General features: G+C 34.6%; 1 protein-coding gene across 1 annotated transcript in view; it reads right to left on the bottom strand.

Moving 5' to 3' along the window:
* Positions 1 to 18737, bottom strand: part of LOC129234434 (succinate--CoA ligase [GDP-forming] subunit beta, mitochondrial-like) — a 36654-nt gene that overhangs the window by 10708 nt on the left and 7209 nt on the right. The window contains exons 3-6 of the mRNA XM_054868434.1: positions 17557 to 17656; positions 14524 to 14614; positions 6476 to 6628; positions 1457 to 1546 (exon numbers count right to left, since the gene is read on the bottom strand). Coding sequence (XP_054724409.1) covers positions 1457 to 1546; positions 6476 to 6628; positions 14524 to 14614; positions 17557 to 17656 — 434 coding nt within the window. The remainder of the gene's footprint in view (positions 1 to 1456; positions 1547 to 6475; positions 6629 to 14523; positions 14615 to 17556; positions 17657 to 18737) is intronic.

Genomic DNA, 18737 nt, shown 5'->3' with positions numbered 1-18737 from the left:
GGAATTTCGCGTTGTGGAACAAGGTATGTTTAGTAATTTTTTATAAGCATACCCAATTGTTTCAGACATTTGTAAAAACCCTTCAAATTGTTTCAAACCATTTATTAACTATATATTGCAGTATTTTTTACAAAGAACCGACTTTTTCTGTATTTTAGAAAAAGCGTTATTATTTGACATGAAATTCTGTAATTTAGCACAAAATCAATGATTAATGGGGGAGAGAAACTTAAAATAAAGCAGTATGGTAATTACAGTATGTACACTACAGCATTATTATAGCACTTAACAGTATAGATATAGTAAATATATTTATAATTTAAAAAACGAAGCATTTTTATGCAGCACGATTAGAATGTTATCAGAATGTATTTTATTAATGTTCATATGTAAAATGAAAAAAAAGTTAAGAATCGGAGCAGTTATTTGTATAAACTAAAGCAAAGCGTTGTTTAGTTTAATACAGTGGGTGAACGTCCGCTTTCAGTGATGCTAAAGGGATGAAAGTCCATTCACAAAACCAATATTTAGTGTCAACGTAGCTCATTCTAACTCTATGCTGCTCTTTTCCGAAAAATTTCATGTTGCAGGCGAGTAATTTGTGTCCGCACTAAAAAATACATTACTCATGAAAAACTCGCGTTATAGCCATTTTGCGTAAGTCGAATCGCGTTGTAGCGGGATTCGACTATACCTTCATACAGAAGTTTGGTAAGACTTCATTTGGAGCATTCTGCTGTTTTTGGTTTCTTAATCTTAAGAAAGATATTGCTTCATTAGACAGAAAGAAATGATCTTACATAAGCTGCTTGTAGATGTGCTTGAGTTACTTTTAAATTTAATAAGCTTCAGTTCTCTTTCTTAAAATGGTTGTTGTAATCCTTGTAAATATGTTTTTATTTTTGCAACATTAAATGTATTTTATTTTTAAATATATCTATTCTCAGTCATATCTCGATGTTCATAACATATAAGCGCTGACTTCACGGGTTCAAAGGAGGGCTACTTGCAAGGGGACTTTCAGTCTTAGATTATTATACCAAGTTTAGAAAGCTTAACAGGTAGTCTTGAGTAAAGAGTAACATGATCAAAGTTGTTAAAAATCACTAAAATGGAGGGTCTTCCAACCCCAAGCTAATCTTGGAATCAGGAAAATTACTACTGCAACAGGGTACAGGATAAGTAGAAATATTTTTAACGCCTCTATAAGTATATTTCATGCACCGAAAATCAGAAATGCACATATAAAATTTAGTGAAGCATATTTTCTTACTTTGTTTTTAGAATAAACTTAGCAGCATGGAAAATGCAAAAATGGGTGTGGGGGGGGGGATTTATCTTTTTGAAACTATTTGTTTCAGTTTCATTTTACTTACTAGTTGGAAAAACTTGCACACATTGGATTTGAAAACGAACTATTAATGAGACAAAATTATGCAACTTATATTATTCTTACCTGATGAAGGAGGTCGTCTTTAAAATTAAGTTTCTGAGCTACGTTTCTAGCTTGACTGTCAGTAATTCCTCTGGAAATGTCTATTATTTCCTATAAAATTAAATGATAAAAATTTTAATTATTGTCAACAATTAAAAAAATTAAAAGATAGCCAATGTTACTCTGAACTTTGCTTTTTAGACAAACAGTAAAATAAAACATGGCTTTAAAATGTACAGAATTTCCTCTGACTTTTTATTTTTAATTATTTAAGGTTAGTGTTCCGCTAAACACTACTTCCTCTTAATTAGTGTTTTCTCAAGATCAAAAATGGGACAGGGTCTTTAAATTCAATTACAGGCAACTCTTAATAATCCCAAAGTCCCAAGGGACCGGCTAAAATTATTCGTAGTTTGAGTTATGGAAATTTCCCAAAACCTTCTCAAAAGTTTGGACCCCATGAAAACTTAGAGATAAAGGAATATTTGAGTTATAAGGCTTCCAGTTATTGCAAACTGACTGCATTTAGGCTTCCCGAAAGAACTTTGTGGTGAAAAAAGTACTAGGTTTTGTAATACAATATTCCCACACCTTTTTGTCGATAATGGAAATGAGGCAGCTACAATTCAATGTCAGGCTGGAAGAATTTTTACCTTTTGATAAAGGTTTGCTTTTGGGATTAAATGCTGATAACTTCAAAGCTGCAAAGAGATACAAAAAGGAGGGCAGGACGCATGGTAGGTTGTGTTAAAGGGACAGGGGTGCAGAATCCTCCTAAAAATGTCTGGAAAAAACACTATTAATGGTGCATTCAGTAAATTACCACCCATTAGCCCGGGCTAAAGCAGAAATACATGAAATACACTGCCAGCTCAGTCACTTCCAGCCGAGGAGTGCAGTTTCGTGCTTATTAGCACTCATCAGCCGGGCATAGGAAAGTGACTGAGCTGGAGCTGGAAAACCTCTTAAGGAAGCCAAGAGTGCCAAACAAACTGGTAGCTAATATAGAATTAGCAGTAGCACAGACCAGACGAGTGACCGAAGCAATGGTTCAGTTCAGCTGAGCTGGCAGTGTATTTCATGTACTATTAATGGTGCATTGAAATAGTTAAAATTAATGGGTTAATTTAGCATTTACTGGACTCTCCATTTACTAAAGAGAGGCCCTATCCTAAATGTGATGAAATGTACCTGAAGCACTACATACACATAAAACATATGATAGCTAAAGTTGCTTTTGTAATATGAAATATTTAAATTTATATATTTTTTACGCATTTATAATTTAAGCACATCAATACAGATTTGAAAATTTTCAGCATTAAACAAGGAATGCAGTGAAGTCAAGTTTCTGGGATATAGTATTCTAACTCACAAATCTGCAGCAGTATAACAGGTTTTTCCAAAACAGGTAAACATTATCAAGGTCAGTGCTCAATTAACCAGAGTCACACTATAGAGTGTTCTTTGTGTCTGTCAAAAGAAAAAAAACCTGGTTACTAATGCTTTTTTTTTTAAAGTGGCTATAAAAACTAAAAGTGTCTATCGTTTACTGGTGACTATCTTCAATTTTGAATTTTCAGGTCTACATTGAAAAACTTGGTTCCTTTCCAAACATTTGTTTGTCAGGGGTTCGGGTGAGAGATGTAAATAGAGTTGCTGGAAAAAAGGGGGTATTTAATAAAGAGGATGTAGTTACTTTGTGGGTAGGAACTAACGATGTAGGCCATAGTAACAACAATGAGTTTACAAAGGAATGGGATTCCCTGTTGGGCAAAGAAACCAACTGTTCAGCAAATGTCCAAGTGGTTGGTTTGCTTCCCAGATATGGAGTGCACAGGAGTTGGTTAAACCAACGGGCTAGGTGTATGAACCTGGTACTCAAGGAAATTTGCGTAAAGCATAGTATCAGGTTTATCAATGTGTGGAGTAAATGTAAACGTGATTGGATTGCTAGGGATGGCCTGCATCTGAGCACTACAGGGGTCAAAATGGTTAGTGGTTTGGTTTTAGAGGATTCAGAGTCAAAAAACTAAGTTGGAATGGGGGGCATGGTTTAAGGAGCAGAATTCGAAAGGGTACTAACTATTGGGATTTTAGTAGAAACGGAAATATGGTGGCTAATAAGAAAAGATTTTAACATTTGGGATTCAAATAATCTCGCAGCATTAAATGAAAGTAAGATGGGCTTACTTAATGTTTTTTATACAAATGCTCGTAGTATTAGGAACAAGTTGGAAGAATTGAAAAGCATAATAATAGACGAGAGGTTGGACATAATTCGAGTTACCGAGACATGGGCTACCGAAAATGATAATGATTTATTATCTATTGCTGGGTATAATTTGTTTAGACAAGATAGAGTAGGTAAAAGAGGTGGTGGGGGTTTTATTTTATGTCAGAGACACTTTAAGTTGCAATGAATGGGTAATTAATGATAAACCTAATGAGATAGATATGATTTGGCTGGAGTTGATGAGCAATAAGGGCAAAAAAACTATGTTTAGGGAACATTTATAGGCCACCCAACTTAAGCCAGGGTCAAGATGAACAAATGTTTAGTATTATTAGTGACAAGCAAGGGGTCAGTCATCACAATGGGAGATTTTAATTTTCCAGGAATTGATTGGAATAATTTTTACCATAGTAATAGCAGAGAAGAGGAATTTTTGAAAGTAATTGGTGACCGTTTCTTAGATCAACAATTGTAACTCAGGGTACTCCACAGGACGTGATTTTGGATCTAGTTTTCTGCGACATGTAAGGTTTTGTTCAGGGGTTATGTGTAGGGAAACACATTGGAGATAGTGACCACAACAGTTTTAGGTTTGGGATTAAAATTGATATGCATAATGTAGAGAATTTTAGGTTTGTGCCCAATTTCAGAAATACTGATTTTGTGGCACTTAGGCAGAGTGTAAAAGCAGTTTTTCTTCCGGACTGGACAATAGCAATGTGAACTTTCAGTAGGCAGAGTTTAAGGAAAATCTAGCGAAAACGGTTGGGGATCATGTTCCCTTTTGGAGAAAGAGTGTTAACACTAAAATTTGGCCGATGTGGTTCTCCAGGGAAACTAAAACGCTCTAAATTACAAGCAAGCCGCTTTCATAGGTTTAAAGAAACTGGTCACAACGCAGATAGGTTCCAATATTGTAAGGCAAGGCGTAAATTTAAGTATTTGGTATGGATTCAGAAAAGAGAGTTGGAGCAAAGACTGGCAGATAATATAAACAGGAATCCCAAGAGGTTTTTTGTATACACTAATTCGGGGAAAGTTCCAAATAATTCATACTGGGCACTGGTTGATGAGCACGAGATTTTAATTCAGGACAATAGCTATATTGCTAATGTTCTTAATAACTTTTTTTCGAGTGTTTTTAACGATAACTGTATCTCAACAGTTGACACCAACAAGACACAAGCTATAGTACAGCTTGAGGACTTTGTATTTTCCAGGGATGACGTTTTACTTCATTTGAAAAAAATTAAAGAGACCAAATAATATTTATCCAAAAATTTTAGTTGAATGTGCGGAGGCAGATGTAATCGTAAATATTTTCAATGCTTCTTATAATTCGGGGACAGTGCCAGAGGACTGGAAGCTGGCTAACATTACATCGGTCTTCAAGAAAGGGTCTAAAGAGAGTGAAGGAAATTATAGACCTGTGAGTCTAACTTCGGTGGTTTGCAAAATTTTTGAAACATTGATAAAAATTAAGATAGTAAATTTTTTAGAGACTAATAATCTATTGGCTAGTTTTCAGTACGGTTTCAGGAAAGGTAAATCTTGTGCAACTAATTTATTACATTTCTACGACAAAGTTACCATGGCTTTGGACAATAAGAAACCTGTAGATGTTGTTTACATTGATTTTCAAAAAGCTTTCGATAAGATACCGCATGTTGCTCTAATTAGCAAATTAGCTGATATAGGAATAGGAGGGAAAACATTCATTTGGGTAAAAAACTGGCTGATCGGAAGGAAACAAAGGGTAGTTGTAAGGGGAAATTATTCTAATTGGAGTGAGGATTTAAGCGGGGTTCCTCAAGGATAAGTGTTAGGGCCTGTTTTGTTCATTGTTTTTATGAAGGATATTCATTAAAATATTTCTGGGAACATGAATTGTTTTGCTGATGATGTCACAGTTATGGGGAGTGTAGAAAATGAAGAACAAGCAAATCAGCTGCAAGAGGATCTAGATCATATTACAGAGTGGGCTGATAAATGGGGTATGGCTGTTAATGTTGGGAAATGTCAAGTGCTACATTTAGGACATGGAAATAAGTGTACAAGTTATTGTTTGCAAGGTTCAGTCATTAGTCAGGCAGACAAAGTTACTGATCTGGGCGTCTTAATAAGTCAGGATTTAAAGTTTAGCCAACACAGTGTAGCATAGCTAGTAATAAAGCCTATAAGATGCTTGGGTTTATCAATAGATCTATTTCAAACAAATCTAAAGAAGTTCTTCTGCCCTTATATAGAAGTTTGGTAAGACTTCATTTGGAGTATGCTGTTCAGTTTTCGTCTCCTTATCTTAAGAAAGATATTAATGTATTGGAAAGGTTCAAAGGCGGGCTACAAGGCTAATAAATGAACTTTCTCATTTAGACTATGATTCCAGGCTTAGAAGGCTAAAAATGTACAGTCTTGAGCAAAGAAGAGACGAAGGGAACATCATTCAGCTGTTTAAATTTATTAAAATGAAAGATGTTACGGGGCTGAAGTTTAGCACTGAAAACAGGACAAGGGGTCATTGTTTTAAGCTATTTAAATCTCAGGCTAACATGAATATTAGGAAAAATTATTATTTAAGAAGGGTAGTGGAACCTTGGAACAGCTTACCGGAAGAGGTGGTAATGAGCAAGGGAGTAGATAGTTTTAAGAGGGCCATTGATCTTCACTGGGGATTGTAGGACCAGTTTAGTTGGGCCCACAGCCTGTTGCTGGTCGGCACTTTTGTATTTGTATACATATTTAAAAACATTTCAAAAATCAATATCATTTTAACACTATATTCTATGGTATGAAACAAAACATACTTTATGTATTAGTTCAGGGGTCTTACTAGCCACTTCTTCAATATCTACACCACCTGCGGAACTTGCAACAATAACAGGACCACCGCTTTCTCGATCCATCAGAATTGCAAGGTATGTTTCTCTAGCTATATCAACGGCTTCAGCTATCATGACCTATTCAAAGAATTTAAAAATTTGTTAAAAGACAATTACCAATTCACAAATGTCGAGCAAATAGCTAGCCTTATTTTATGACGAGTGAGTTGTCATTTGACGATTTGTCAAAGAAGCTGCAAGCGAACTGGAAAATTACCAAAATAAAAATCAAACTTATAAAACACATTCATTGTGATTTATGTCATATGTTCTGCCTGTATAAGGGGGAAAATGAGTCTGTTTTTGAAGAGGATTATATTTGCACTAAATGTGCTGAACTCTCAGACTTAAGACTTAAGATGCTAGTTTTGGAAGCCCAGTTAGCATTAGGGTGTAAGCCAGTTGTAGAGGGTATAAATGTTCCAGAGATTCAGGGGGAAGTTTCAAATGAGGAGTTAGATTGGGAAACTAAGGGTGTAATTTTGGGGGACTCTATGGTAAGGGAGGTGGGTAACACAGTTGGGAGAGTAAAGCGTAAGGTGGCTAGGTGTTGTTTACCAGGGGCTCGGGTAAAAGACGTTAATATGGTTGCTGAAAAGAAGGGAGTATTGAATAAGGAGGACATGGTTACTTTGTGGGTCTGAACAAATGATGTAGGCCACAGTAAAAATGAGGAGTTTTCTAGGGAATGGGAATCCCTGTTGGATAAAGCAACCAGCTTTTCGACGAATGTCCAAGTGGTTGGTTTGCTTCCCAGGTATGGAGTGCATAGGAGCTGGCTAAATCAACGTGCGAGGTGTATGAACTTGCTACTGAAGTCAATTTGCGAAAAGCGCAGTATCAGGTTCATTGATGTATGGAGTCACTGTAAACGGGATTGGATTGCTAGGGATGGCCTGCATCTGAGCTCTACAGGGGTCAAAATGGTTAGTGGATTGATTTTAAGGGCTTTGGAGTCAAAAAACTAAGTTGGAATGGGGGGCATGGTTCAAGCACCAGGTATCGAGAGAATGTAATGTTTTTGGGTATTGCTAGAAATGGAAATAAAGTGACAAACAAGAGTAGTAATGTTAACAATTGTAATTTAGGAAATTTCAGGGTGTTAAATAAAAGCAACTTAGGCATGCTTAAAGTTTTCTATACCAATGCTCGCAGTATTAGGAACAAGATGGATGAATTGAAAAGCATAGTTATGGATGAGAAGTTGGATGTTATCGGAATTACAGAGACATGGGCTACCGAATCTGATGCAGAGTTATTACATATTGCTGGGTATTATTTATTCAGACAGGATAGAGTAGGTAAAAGAGGTGGTGGGGTTTTATTTTATGTTAGAGACAATTTTATTTGCAATGAATTGGTCATAAATGATAAGCCTACTGATATTGATATGGTTTGGCTGGAGTTGATGAGCAGTAAGGGCATAAAGCTACGCTTTGGAAACATTTATAGGCCACCTAATTCAAACCAGGGACAAGATGAACAGATGTACCGTATTATTAGTGACATGTCTAGTAAGGGATCCGTTATCATAATGGGGGATTTCAATTTTCCGAGTATTGATTGGAATAATTTTTATCCTGGTAATGGCAAAGAAGAGGAATTTTTAAAAGTAATTGGTGACTGTTTCTTAGATCAAGTTGTAACTCAGGGAACTCGAGAGGAGGCCATTTTGGATCTAGTTTTTTGTGACATAGGTAGTATTGTTCAGGGGTTGAGTGTAGGGGAGCATATTGGAGATAGTGATCATAACAGCATTAGGTTCCGGGTTAAATTTGAAGTGTGCAAAGATGATAATTTTAGGTTTGTGCCCAATTTCAGAAACACCGATTTTGTTGCACTTAGGCAGAGCTTGAAAGAGGTTTTTTCGTCAGGGTTGGAAAATAGCGACGTAGATCAGCAGTGGACGGAATTTAAGGATAAACTTGCTAAAACCGTTGGGGACTATGTTCCATTTAGGAGAAAAGGTGTTAGTACCAAAATTTGGCCCATGTGGTTCTCCAGGGAGACTAAAGAAGCTCTTAATTATAAGCAAGCCACTTTTCGTAAGTTTAAAGAAACTGGTCAGAGTGCGGAGAGGCTCCAGTATGGTAAGGCAAGGCGAAATTTTAAGTATTTGGTACGGATTCAGAAAAGGGAATTGGAGCAAAGGCTGGCAGATGACATTGATGGGAACCCTAAGAGGTTTTTTGCTTACGCTAATTCCGGGAAAGCTCGAAACAGTCAAATTGGGCCTTTGGTTGATGAGCATGGAAATTTAATCCAAAACGATAGGGATATTGCAAATGTTCTAAATAACTTTTTTTCCAGTGTGTTTAACGATAACTGTATCTCAACAGTTGACACTAACAAGACACAAGCTATTATACAGCTTGAGGATTTTGTATTTTCCAGGGAGGAGGTTTTATTTCATTTGAAAAAGATTAAAGCAACTAAAGCTCCGGGACCAGATAATATTTATCCAAAAATTTTAGTTGAATGTGCAGAGGAATTAGTGGATGTTATTTTGAATATTTTCAATGCTTCTTATAACTCGGGGACGGTGCCAGAGGACTGGAAGCTGGCTAACATAACGCCACTCTTCAAGAAGGGGTCTAAAGGTATTGCTGGGAATTATAGACCTGTGAGTTTGACTTCGGTGATTTGTAAGATTTTCGAAACTTTGATCAAAATTAAGATCATGATGTTCTTAGAGACTAATAGTCTGTTGACTAGTTTGCAGTATGGTTTCAGGAAAGGTAAATCCTGTACTACTAATTTATTGCATTTCTACGACAAGGTTACCTCAGCTTTAGATAACAAAAAATGTGTGGATGTTGTTTATATTGATTTTCAAAAAGCTTTTGACAAGGTACCGCATGTTGCTCTTCTCAGCAAGTTAGCTGACATTGGAATAGGAGGAAAAACTTTACTTTGGGTTAGAAATTGGCTTACTGGTAGGAAGCAAAGAGTAGTTGTGAGAGGAAATCATTCTAATTGGAGTGATGTTTTAAGTGGGGTTCCTCAGGGATCAGTTTTAGGGCCTCTTTTGTTTATTATATTTATGAATGACATCAATGAAAATATTTCTGGAAGCATGAATTGTTTTGCTGACGATGTAAAAGTTATGGGGATTGTCGAAAATGAAGAACAAGTAAAACAGCTGCAAGAGGATTTAGATCATATTACTAAGTGGGCAGATAAATGGGGTATGGCAGTTAATGTAGGGAAATGTCAAGTGCTACACTTAGGTCTTGGAAATAAGCGTATGAGATATCGTTTACAGGGTTCAGTCATAAATCAGGCAGATAATGTTATGGATCTGGGTGTCTTTATAAATCAGGACTTCAAGTTTAGTCAACAGTGCAGTATTGCTAGTAACAAAGCCAACAAAATGCTTGGGTTCATCAATAGGTCTATTTCAAACAAATCTAAGAAAGTTCTTCTGCCTTTATATAGGAGTTTAGTAAGACCTCATTTGGAGTATGCTGTTCAGTTTTGGTCGCCTTATCTGAAGAAAGATATTTTTGTATTGGAAAGGGTTCAAAGAAGGGTAACTAAATTAGTAAGGGGACTCTCAGATTTAGATTATGATACCAGACTTAATAGGCTTAACATGTATAGCCTGGAGCAAAGGAGAGTCAGAGGAGACATGATTCAGTTATTTAAATTTATCAAAATGAAAGATGTAAACGGATTAAATTTTTGCGGGGAAAGCAGGACAAGGGGTCATTGTTTTAAGGTATTTAAATCTCAGGCTAACTTGGAAATCAGGAAAAACTACTACTTTAGCAGGGTCGTGGGCACTTGGAATAGCTTACCGGAAGAGGCGGTAATGAGCAAGGGAGTGGATAGCTTTAAGAGGGCCATTGATCTTCATTGGGGACTAATTAATTGACTAGGACCAGCCTAGCTGGGCCCAGTGCCTGTTGCTGGTCGTCACATTTGTATTTGTATTTGTATTCATAAAATTTAATCTTATTGTTTTATCAAAACCTAAAGCATAACTATAACAAATTTTAAGATATTATAGTTTCAGCAGAAATATATCAGATGCAATTTGAATTTTGAGGTGACAACATTAATAAACATTTATCCCTTTAGATTACAAATCTTCATTGTAGCATGTATTTTTACTATTAACAGATGTTCAGTCAAAATCAATCCTTGACTTTTTTTGGAGAGAAAGACTAGTCTATTCTGTTATAATTTAAAACTGAGTTTAGTTAAGTCATTGTACTTTTAATTTGCAGTTGTAAAAATAAATGAGTCTTAATTGGAAAAAAAATCACCATTTCGTGTGCTCTGGATTCTTTTCGGTTATTGTTATCAATTGGTTACAGTTATCAAACTGTATTTATCCCAAAGTGATCATATTAAGCGGTGCCCAGGGCCGCGCAGACCGTATGTGCAAGGTCATGCGGTGCACGATGGTGCCAGAGTCTAAAAGCTCCACTAATCAAAAATGCTGCAAATGGGGAGGGCGGGAGGAGGAGGAGGATCTCAAACCAAAAAAAAATTGAACTTTTCATTGTATCTATGAAAGTAGCGGTGAAATTATACTGCTCATTGAAACAAGCAATCCTACTTGATGCCTATCTATAAGGAAAAATTATTGCCTTGTTGTGTCTAAATATGCTATTCAAAAGCACAATCTTTTACACTGAAAATACAGGATGCTAATTGATGCATACACTAGCAATTTTCTTCATATGAGGCAGCGAGAAGAAGCAAAGGGATGTAATTGGACATTTTCAAGTTTTGAGTAAAACACCTTTAAAGATAACATCCTAGGTAGGCTTTCATTGAAATTATTTTCTAAATCATGCTGTACAGCAGCAACTACCAGGGCTACTAGTACCATTTCTTGCCCCAAGACAGAGGAGAGGTTCACCTACCATGCATACTGGTTATCTCCAAATTCTTAATTTTGCCACTGACATCCCTTTCCTTCTCACTGTCTCATATGTGGAGCCATGATTGTTATTTCGGTATGTCTATAATTTCACAAAGTTGAACATACGAAGCAGCGCTAGAAACTTGCTATTCCCAATTTTGGTTCTTGCGGTGAATATATTATATGTTATATTATAATTCGTGCAATGTGTCTTTTTGTAATTTTTAACTATTGTTCATAGTCATTCCACTGCATCATGTTATCATACATAAAAAAAATACGTAAGCACATTTGCATATTATTTACTTGTGCGTTATATGCATATTTTGTCGAGAATAACTTAGATTTACCTTTTAGTTCCGAAAAGTAATGACGACCATAATTACTCAATTCCTACAAACCCCGTTCTCTTTAGCTATTTGTGTATTAAAGTAAAGAATTAGCTTTGGACAATGTGTTTGTTTTAGATATTAAATTGATGCCTTTTTCACGATTTTGTGTTTTAGAACTATTTGTTTTATCGGCGAGTTTCAGTTTCAGATTTTAAAGTGAAATATCCTCTACAACATCATCCTTCAGTTTAGAAATATAATATGTACCCTCCTATCAGGGCCGGATTTGGAAGTGTGGAGGCCCTGGGGCAACGAAGGAGTGGAGGCACCCCTAATCAGGGTTTGAAAAGATCGTCATATTTTCGAAAATATTGGGTACTTTGATATATATCCGAATATTTTGATATATATGTATATATCCGATATTTTCGACCCGTGAAAGTTAGGATATTTTGAAAAATTTCATTGTGGGGGCCCCTTTGTTGTGGAGGCTCCGGGGCACTTGCCCCATTTGCCCTCCCCTAAATCCAGCCCTGCCTCCTATTCCGTGATGCAACCAGAGGATGGTAGGGTCCATAGGGCACCCTTTTGGTTGCATCTCACCCCGTGCTCCCTCCCCCTTCTCCTCCAGAATGCTTAGTTGAATGTTTTTCAAAAATATCTACTGTTGAAAGGGGGGAAAACGCCTCTTTGGAAAACAAAGGGATTTTAAAAAGGAAAAATAATGATGTTGGGATAAAACTTGAATTTCTATTAAAAAGAAATCTTGGAGTTAGAAATTTTCAATAGCTTCAGCTAATTAGTCAGCTACTCCCCCACCACCAGCCTATTTCTTTTTTCCTTATTATTTTTCTTTTTTCTAGTTGGCTTAAAAATAAGGAAGTTTTCAAAATGCTACTCCTCCGAATTTCCTCCTCCATTCCAGGCCAAAAGCATTACGGAGCATCTCAAACTTAGTTTCCAGATCGTCAATTTCGTGAGAGCTCCGAATAAAAAACAACATCGCTTAAAACTGCTTTCAAAAATCACTCAAAATTGCATTTTAGGAGCTTCAATTTCGAAAGATTGCCAGCGCTATTGTTACTAAATATGGTCTTACAATCACGTTTTTAAACTTCAATTTCAGAAAATATTCGGGCAAGAGCCTCCGAACCTCCTTTCTTAAATATCATCAAAAATTAGGTTTTTCAAACATGACTTACAAAAAATTTAAATTGGAAGAGCCTTTGAACATCTTCTCTTAATATCATAGAATACTGCTTAGGTTTTTAGGACTAATTTCTAGTTGTGCCAATGCTCCTGTTGTCATGTTTTGACAGGCACAAAAGTTTTATTGATTGTTCATCACTTAGAGATTAGAGATATTCAATGTTGCTTTAACTTAGATATTAAAATATTTTCTTCTTCCAAAATGCATTATTAGCACATCAGAGGCGCTACTTGCTAATTTTGAGATATGAAGTAAAAACATACACCATATTGCGAAATTAAAAACTCACACATTTCTTTTTTTTTTGTAAATCAAATGCCAAACATATTTTTTTTACATTTTATATTTGTCTACAAAACCTCCCTCCAGGCGTTAACTATATTTTCCTCAAACGTCAGAGCATAGAAGTGCCCAAAAACCATTTGCACGACGGCGCCGAACAGGCTTGGCGCGGCCCTGGCGGTGCCTACTGTATTTTCCTTCCTTTGCATATCAGTGTCCTTTATTACTTCCTTTTACAAAAAAGGAAGTATTGTATTCGCGAAAAAATTTTCACTCAAAAATCGCCCTTAATTTCCATTTTGCTCACCCCCAAATGAATGTTGAGTTTTTTTTTCGATTCGACCACATGCGGAAAAGTGCCTAAGAATGTATAGACACGCGAAATATCCATTTTGACCATCACCGAGGTAATTACAACGACTTTTCTCGTGACGTCTGTATGTATGTGCGTATGTGTGTATGTGCGTATGTATCTCGCATAACTCAAAAATGGTATGTCCTAGAAAGTTGAAATTTGGTACATAGACTCGTAGTGGGGTCTAGTTGTGCACCTCCCCTTTTGGTTGCTTTCGGATGTTCCTAAGGGGGTCTTTTGCACCTTTTTGGGGGGAAATCATTGTTAATTTCGATGTAAACTCAAGTGGCGTTATAATTTGTCGGACACTCGGGGATATATCGCCAGTCTTTTGGTCGCCAAGTTTTGTCGCCAACTTGGCGACAAATTTGGCGGAGTTTTTTTTTTTTTTTTTTTGGTTTCAATTTGGCCATTGTTGGTGATATTTAGAGAATAAATATTGAATCACATTAAAATAGCGAATAATGGGGAAATGACATTAAATTGGAGTAAAAGGAAGTCATGTGATGCACACATCAGCTGGTTTATGTTAGATTTAATTGAAAACACTTAGAAAACAAGTTCTTTTTCCTTCTTATTGAAAGTATATGAAACTTTTATTTATATTTCAAGAAAATATGATAAAGATTATAAATTTATCAGTTTTTAAAGCTAAGCTTCAGGTATACCAATGAACCTAATTTTAAACTGCATCATCAACAGAAATGGTTGCTTCTATTAAGTTTCAAAAATTATTTTCAGAGTATTTTTAAATTCAAGTACTAAAATTAATAAGCAAATTGATGCTAAATAATCTCCAATATATATATATATATATATATATATATATATATATATATATATATATATATATATATATATATATATTCAATTCTGCACTAGTTTTCAGCATGCAATCAATAGAAGAAAAAAACTTACTTTGTTGACAAGAACACCACCTTTCGGTGTTTGTTTTGTCGTAAGTTTGTGCCCTATCATCTGTTCTACAATATTCGGAACATCTTTTGGACTAGAAAAAAAAATCAGACATGTTTAAACAGTTTGAAAATAGTTACAGTAGAAGCTATTTTCAAAATATAACATTTAAGTTGAAGAAAAATAGGAGACAAATTAGCTACCTTAACAATGTTTTATTGTGCAACATGATTTTACTGTATCAGTTTTTACAAAAGCAAAGGAAACATTGTTTTTGATAATCAGTTAATACAGCTACACAAACCAACAGCAAAGCAATTATAATTACTGAATGATCGTTTTTGTACACATCATGAGCAAATTGACTGAAATTTCTTAAATGTTTTGTTCTCCACCTCTAATTTATTTCTAAAATCTCTTGGTATTGAAATTAATTTTAAAGTAATGTATTCAAGAAATTTTAAAGTTTGACTCCACTCCTATATATTAACATTTCAGTTGTGCTTTGAAACACAAATCATACTAAATTGATCCCTTTTTTTATTCTTTATACTTACATGCCAATTTCCAATAGGATACAAATAGTTTACAAAGCGCATTGATTGTTTTGTATCAATAAGTATATATGAAATATGGTACATGCCTGTCTTCCTGTTAATACCAGGGCGAGAAAAATAATTAAAATTTTAGATGCCCTGACGAGCATGCTTGTCTAAAAGATGTATGCCCAAATAAAAATTTTACATGCTTTTTTTTTTAATTCTATAATAACAAAAATATTTGAATTTGTCATATAGAATTAATCAAAAATTTAACCGCTTTATATCTGAATTAAGAATTATTTCAATATAAAACATATATAATAGAAATTTAAATAAATACAGTGAAACCTCTATGAACGACCACCTCTATACAGCGACCACCTCTATTAACGACCAATTTTCCATGGCACTGATTTTCCCCCGTATATACCTAATGCTAAAATACCTCTGGGAAAGACCATCGAAACCTCTCACAACGACCGGCATATCGAAAACTTCAGCTGTAACAAATGCTAGGAATTTTTCGTTAGAAACCAAAAAAGAGAGACAACAAATGAAAAGCAATAGAACATTTAGTTTGCACACATATCAGTCTTCTCTTGTTAACAGAAGTGGAAAGAAACCAGAATAAGGGATTAAAATCTATTCTCCCTGTGGTTTCAAACATGTTCCTTTCTTGTCTTCTCCTGTTCTAAACCTCAAAAATGTCACAAAAAGAAGGGCGTAGTTTTTCGGACCCTTGGGAAGTTAAAAGGTTGCACAGGTATACCACCAGTCAAGTCAGGCGTGCGTTCCCTATCATTGAGGAAGGGTGATAAGAATAGAAGTTCTCTAAAGGATTGCTTCTTGGAATCCCCCCTCACGCTCGAGAAACGTATTGATGTTATACATTTAATGAAGGTGATGAAAACGCGGGGTTGACGGACGCTGTACGACCAAGGCTGTCAGCTCAACAAACTCTAACAGTGACAGATAATCTTATGTTGCACTCAGATTGCACTAATGATGAGGACATTAATAACTTATTTTTACAGCTAAAAGCTTTAGCTGAAGTCTAACTTTAGAGTCTAAAGTTGTTTCAGACGAAACTAAAAGCCTGAAACAGGCAAATCTCTTTACATATTGTAATGCTACTAAATAGTGTTTAAATGTAAAACTCATGTAAAAATTATATTTTACATTAAAAATTTCAAAAAAAAAAAGAAGTTTCTTTGTTTAAACATTCTTATTCTATTGCTTTTGATTACCCTGCAGGAAGAATATGAATAATTTCCATAGTTGCTATATCACCTTTGCATGTTAAAAAATGACCTAATGACCTCTAAAAGCGACCAACCTCCATTAACGACCACTTTTTTTAGGAACGGAGAGTGGTCGCTCCTGAGAGGTTTCACTGTAGTAGGGGAAGATGGAATTAAAATATGTCCTTTCATAATTATTTAAAGGTTAAAAAATGTCGTGCTGCTAAGTCCAACTTTTAAAATGTTTATATATAGGGGCAACTGGGGCTACTTAATCCCCACTTTAGTTTTCAATTTTTTTCTCTGCTGTAAATTACCAGTGTTTTTTTTTTTTTTTTTTAAGTACGCGAAGAAACATAATTTTTTCTCTCAATCCGACAGTATTTTTTTTTGGTTGAAATGAAACAGATAGTTTTGGTAAAATATTTTTTTCAAAAATTTCATAAAGGGATCATGTATCCCTATATTTAGGGATACATGATCCCTTCATGGGGGATACTTGATCCCACTGAGAAAGTACATAGACTTTTCATTAGAGCGGCAAGTTATTTATGGATTTTAGTTTTCTACATGATGTTTCTTAAAAAAAAATTCTAATTTTCTTTATTAGATTATAATAATGTGAATACAAAATAACATAGTTTCAAATTTCACTAGACATTTGTAAAAAAAAATGTACACAATTTCATGAACTTATGATGCTTTTGATCAGTTACTTATTATCCCATACAGTTGTGAACAAAAAATACTATATTTTATAAATAAAACTAACAATTTTTTTAAAGTAGCATAATGAAGCTAAAATTACAACATATAAAAAATAGGATGACAAGCACGAAAATCATTTTATTTGCTTCTTGTCTTGCAATAATAAAATTAAGAGTTTCATCATTTGAATTAATGTTTAAAAAGAGGGAAGAAAAATGTAAGTATCATTGTACTCATAAAAAAGAAAGCTTAGCTTATATGTTTTCAAAACCTGAAAAGTCAAATGCAAATAATTTGTTTGTTGTAGTTCTTTAAGTTCCACTCAACTCAACAAGGGTAAAATATTCATGCCTAATCGGAATTTTTACATGCCCCGGGAATGTCAGGCAATCTAGTTTTCAAGTCCTGGTTAATACAACAACTGTATGCTAATAACTTGCAATACACCTTTTGAAAATAACGAAAAATAGAAAAATTACATACTACTGCAGCTGTTAAAAGTACAACACAATGTGCTTGTAAACTGCGGGGGAAAAATTACTTACTTTTTTGTCAGTTTTACACCACCCTTGAACCCATTTGAGAATGTACCTTTACCTCTGCCACCAGCTAAGATTTGAGCTTTAATAACATATTCTTCGACATCTACAATTTAAAAATTCATTTCCATTAATGAAATCTTTCATGTTCGGTTATAACTTTAAAATTCATTACTAAATTTGAATTCAAAATGTCTTTATATTTTTACACCATCATTATATAAACAGCATAAGTCTTTACCTTTACTTTTATAGTTATTATATAGTTTGCAACAGTGGAGGCAATTGGGGGGGGGCACCCCCCTTTTTATGGTTCATTTTTTAAATTTTATTTCCTAATTTAGAAATCAAAACTAGAAATTATAAAAAAAGCAGAAATGTTAAAATTTTCAGATCATAATTATTTGTTATTTGTTAGAAACTTTGTATATCTGTTTACCAAACATTATATATCAGAAGCAGTAACTTTTAGCTTATGTATTCATTGTTTAGATATAAGTAAATCAATTGTTTTACTTAAACAAGCCATACTTGCTTAATGAAATTATTATCAAGTGTTTGTGACATCTCAAAATACTTCGGGTTAAATAATGTAAGTCTAATTCATCTCTAAGTGTTTCTTCAAGAAAAGTTATTGTGTACATAATTCATCAAAATCTTAAGAAAAACATGAGCTAAAAAGCTGTTAGATCTACATCAATTACCATGCATATGCTCTCAAAACCAGCCTAAAGGAAAATGCTTTTTTTTTTCACTTTTTTTGTTGCTGATAAAAACCCTATGGCTTTAGCTGACGTTTTTTTTCTTTTGCCTCCCCCTCCCCCTACTTTTTGCCGCCTCTGGTTTGCAGTTGTGAGTTTTCTACAGAATGAGCTTTGGACTGTGCCTAACTGCAAATTTTAATCAGAGAAAATTCACCCAGTTAGAAAAATGTAATAATTGTGTTAATATAAATCAGTAATTGAATTATTATTCTGCAAATTTATTTCAATAAAATTGTTTACCAAGAATACTTATTCTATAAAAAATTTTTAAGAAAAAATTCTAGACACTCATGGTAGTCACATGACTAACTGTATTCAAGGAAACAACATCACAACAAAAAATATGAAGCTTTCTGGAATACAATTTAACCATTGAACTTTCTCTGATAAAATTTCGAATTTAAAATCACATAATTTTACTAT

Source organism: Uloborus diversus, chromosome 1, assembly GCF_026930045.1.
Source record: "Uloborus diversus isolate 005 chromosome 1, Udiv.v.3.1, whole genome shotgun sequence".
Lineage (NCBI taxonomy): Eukaryota > Metazoa > Arthropoda > Arachnida > Araneae > Uloboridae > Uloborus > Uloborus diversus.
The sequence above is the reverse complement of the archived record's forward strand: the minus strand, read 5'-3'. Positions and strand labels throughout refer to the sequence as shown.